Source organism: Perognathus longimembris, chromosome 5, assembly GCF_023159225.1.
Source record: "Perognathus longimembris pacificus isolate PPM17 chromosome 5, ASM2315922v1, whole genome shotgun sequence".
Taxonomy (NCBI): Eukaryota; Metazoa; Chordata; class Mammalia; order Rodentia; family Heteromyidae; genus Perognathus; species Perognathus longimembris.
The window spans coordinates 55,820,044-55,823,567 of NC_063165.1; the positions used below are offsets into that span (position 1 = coordinate 55,820,044).

At 38.1% G+C, this 3,524-nt stretch overlaps 1 protein-coding gene across 1 annotated transcript; it reads left to right on the forward strand.

Annotated features, from left to right (window-relative positions):
• The first annotated feature begins 2,517 nt into the window (after positions 1-2,517).
• LOC125351310 (ubiquitin-fold modifier 1-like) lies at positions 2,518-3,281 on the forward strand. Its single transcript, XM_048346000.1, has one exon. It carries the CDS (start codon positions 2,576-2,578, stop codon positions 2,831-2,833), a length of 258 nt encoding a protein of 85 aa, XP_048201957.1. The 5' UTR covers positions 2,518-2,575; the 3' UTR covers positions 2,834-3,281.
• The last annotated feature ends 243 nt before the right edge of the window (positions 3,282-3,524 follow it).

Consider the following 3,524-nt stretch of genomic DNA (forward strand, 5'->3'; position numbering starts at 1 on the left):
CTTGAGCAAAAAAAAAAAAAACAATCTCAGGGACAATGCCCAGGCCCTGAGTTCAAGCCCCAAGACAGCCATACACACACACACACACACACACACACACACACACACACACACACACACACACATACACTAACAAACAAATCAATGGTGGAGAAAGGAAATCAAAACAATGGAAGAGAGCAAGTCACAGCATACTGTGGAACACCCCAAAGCTTATTCCTTTTCAAAACAATCTTATTTATTTAAATTGGCAACAACACTCTCAAAATTTTAGGTGATGTCCTGTAAAATAAACTTTATTGTTCTCAACTGAAACAGAATAAAGAAAATAATGAGACACTCAGTAGAGAATGTATCTTATGTTTATGTATCATATGCACTAAAAGGTGAGGTGGGGCTTTCTGCATCAGATTTGGAGATTGAGGGAGTAATTCTCCAATGACATGCAACATGCTCTGCTCCCAGAAGCAACTCTGGTTAGCGAGCTACAATCATCAGTGTAACCTCCTAACTGATGCTTTAACTTGACTCTCCTAGAAAACATGTATATCTTCAAATTAAGCAAAAAAGAGCTTTCTATATATCAGGCAGGCAATAACCTCCAACATTGCAAATCCAATCATCAAAAAGAGATGTGGAATCTCCAGAACTCATGACCTCTGGACAGAAGAGTGAGTAGGCTGTAAAGAGATAAGCAAGGCTTAGATAAAAATATATAATCAAGGTATCTCACAGAATATTATGTGACCCATAGAAGATAAAATTATATTCTAGAGAAGGACCATACCAAATGTAGGTGAGATGATGCAATAAAGATTACCAGGGAAAATGTTTTCTGCAAAAGGTGTATGTGCAATGTTATGTGACCTGGATTACATAACTAAACAGATGAGAAGAAAGTGAGGAAAGAAGAGAAAGAAAGCATTTCGATTTTTTTAAAGGTGTAAACCCAGTGTATACCAGTAAACAACCCAGCATGCTAAAATATTTCTAGTCCAATGTATTCCAAGGTACAGAGGCCCTCAGAAAGAAATTACACAGAATGAGCTTGGCTATCTTTGGCAAGTGTGGAAAAAGCCACTGGGTTGGATCACCATGAACAATATGGAAATTGCTCAGAGGAGAGCCAAATTTGTAGGCAGATCACAGACATCAGGGTATTTTGGGCTCTAGGAAGAGGACTCAGTTCATTTCTATGTTCAGGAAGATAATGGATTGCTATTAGTGGATGCTATCTGACATGGAGACTAATAACATGATTCAATTTCCATTTCAAAAGGCTGACTCCTTGAGAAGAAAGAACATCATACATAAAAAACAAAGAAAAGAAAAGAGATTGGGGTGGGGGGGGGCATCAATCCAGGTGAGAGCTACTGGTGTCTTGAATCTAAGCAATGCTACTTTCCTTGCATTCCTGAAGTGCTATGAATGAACTTGCACTATTAAATTAACATGTAATATTATATTCTAATTACCTGTATATCTGCTACCTATACTAAAGAGGAAACCATTTGAAAATTATGACTACATTTATTTACCTTTGCAGTTGCCACCAGACAAACCTGAGTCTACTCTCAGTGGCCTTGGTCCTAGTAGCCTTTTCTAGTGATCTCGAGAGGTGGTATTGATTAAAAGCAATTTCTACTCCTCTTAAATGCCCCAATCATCTTCATTCTTCTCCCCTAAGAAGACTGGGCTCAATGAGTGTGACAAACAGAAAAATATAAGGAAATGTGTAATTCATGACAGTGTGGTACAATGGAATGGTCATTAGACTTACAGTCAAGAAACCTCAGTCTCTTGATCATTTGGCAACATCCTAGAATATGTAGTGGCATAATTTTCAGTACATCACTTGGTTGTTCACTCCCATCTGTACTGAGCATGGAAATAGGTAGGGTATTTAGTTTTCCAAGAACCAGCCCTCCACTTCTCTGCACCAATATGGTGTCTAACCACTCCGTTTGATTCTGTTGCAGTGTCCTGAATTTCAAACAGATCCTATGGTGGACACTCAGTTTACCTTGGGCGTCAGATACAAGGTCAATAGACTGCTCACACTTCTTGCAGGCAAACTGTACATTTGGACAATTTCGGGTGCAATAATTTATTAATGACTCATGTAACTCAGTATAGTTATAATGGCAGTTTTAGAATAAGGAATTCCATCCAGGAGCAGTCAAATGGAAGAGGTGATAAAGAGTGTGTGCAGATTGTCTATACTCTTTCTGGGTTCACACCTTCCAGCACACAAATGTGTTTGCCAACCTGGATGTTCCTCTAGCCTTTTTGTTTCCGACATAACTGAGTAAAAATTACGGTCTATTGAACTCAATCTCAAGCTTTTCTCACATCCCTGGAAGGTGGAAATAAGGCTGATAGTTACAGTTCTTGATCCAGCTGGGTGATTTTTTTTTCTAGTCACTAGCTTTCATCCTAAAGTTATGCTGTTGACCTACAAAAATCACCTCACCAGTATAAACTAGGGAATGGTTTACAAAAGACACTAGGACTTCAGAAGAAGTGGGCTGCCGGGTGAACTTGGCGCGGGGAGTGTGTCCAGGCCCAATCCATCATGTCGAAGGTTTCGTTTAAAATCACGCTGACGTCGGACCCGCGGCTGCCTTACAAAGTACTCAGTGTTCCTGAAAGTACACCTTTCACAGCAGTGTTAAAGTTTGCAGCAGAAGAATTTAAAGTTCCTGCAGCCACAAGTGCAATTATTACCAATGATGGAATAGGAATAAATCCTGCACAGACAGCTGGAAATGTTTTTCTAAAACATGGTTCAGAACTTCGAATTATTCCTAGGGATCGTATTCGAAGTTGTTAATATCTGCTACTTGGAACGTATATTTGCCTTTCAGAATAAATACTAGTATATTTTGTTGTTGTGAAATTGAAATCAAGCATTGGGTATAGTCTGAAAACACTCAAGAATCAAAAAGCAAAGAAAGGCGACGCTGTTCTTTCTTGTTGCCAGTGCTCTTCCTGTCAAGAGGAGTGCTTGTGGATGGAGGCTACCACCACCCCAGAAGGTCATAAGGTCATTTGATTACTACCCTACAACACAAGTAGGGAGTTCATTTGGGGCAAATGGATTGTCCAAAATTGTGCTTCACCTGGAGGATGAGTGGTGATTGATTCTGAGAACATTTGGATTAAAATTAATTAAAACTTAATGACCCCTAATATATTTATTTGTCCTTGATTTTAAAAAGTAAAATAATTTGAATGCTGGTGATTGTTTGCTACCATCTGTTTTTCACACATAGTTTAATTTTTAAATAGTTTATTGTGAAGATAATATTCAGTGAGTAGTTATCAATCTTAACTTCCATCAGTTATGATTTTTACTTAAGTTTCTAACCATGTGTCATTAATTTTAGTATCAACATCAAAAATTTGATATTTTGATTGAACCATTGGATACATAAATTGATGACTTATACCAAATAGTTTTAACAATGATCCCTCAAATCTAGTATTTGTCAGGGTGGAAATATGAAAGTATCCTTTGCTGA

What these genes read in the sequence shown, in the direction of transcription:
- LOC125351310 (XM_048346000.1), top strand. Translation starts at nt 2,576, where the DNA reads ATGTCGAAGGTTTCGTTTAAAATCACGCTGACGTCGGACCCGCGGCTG.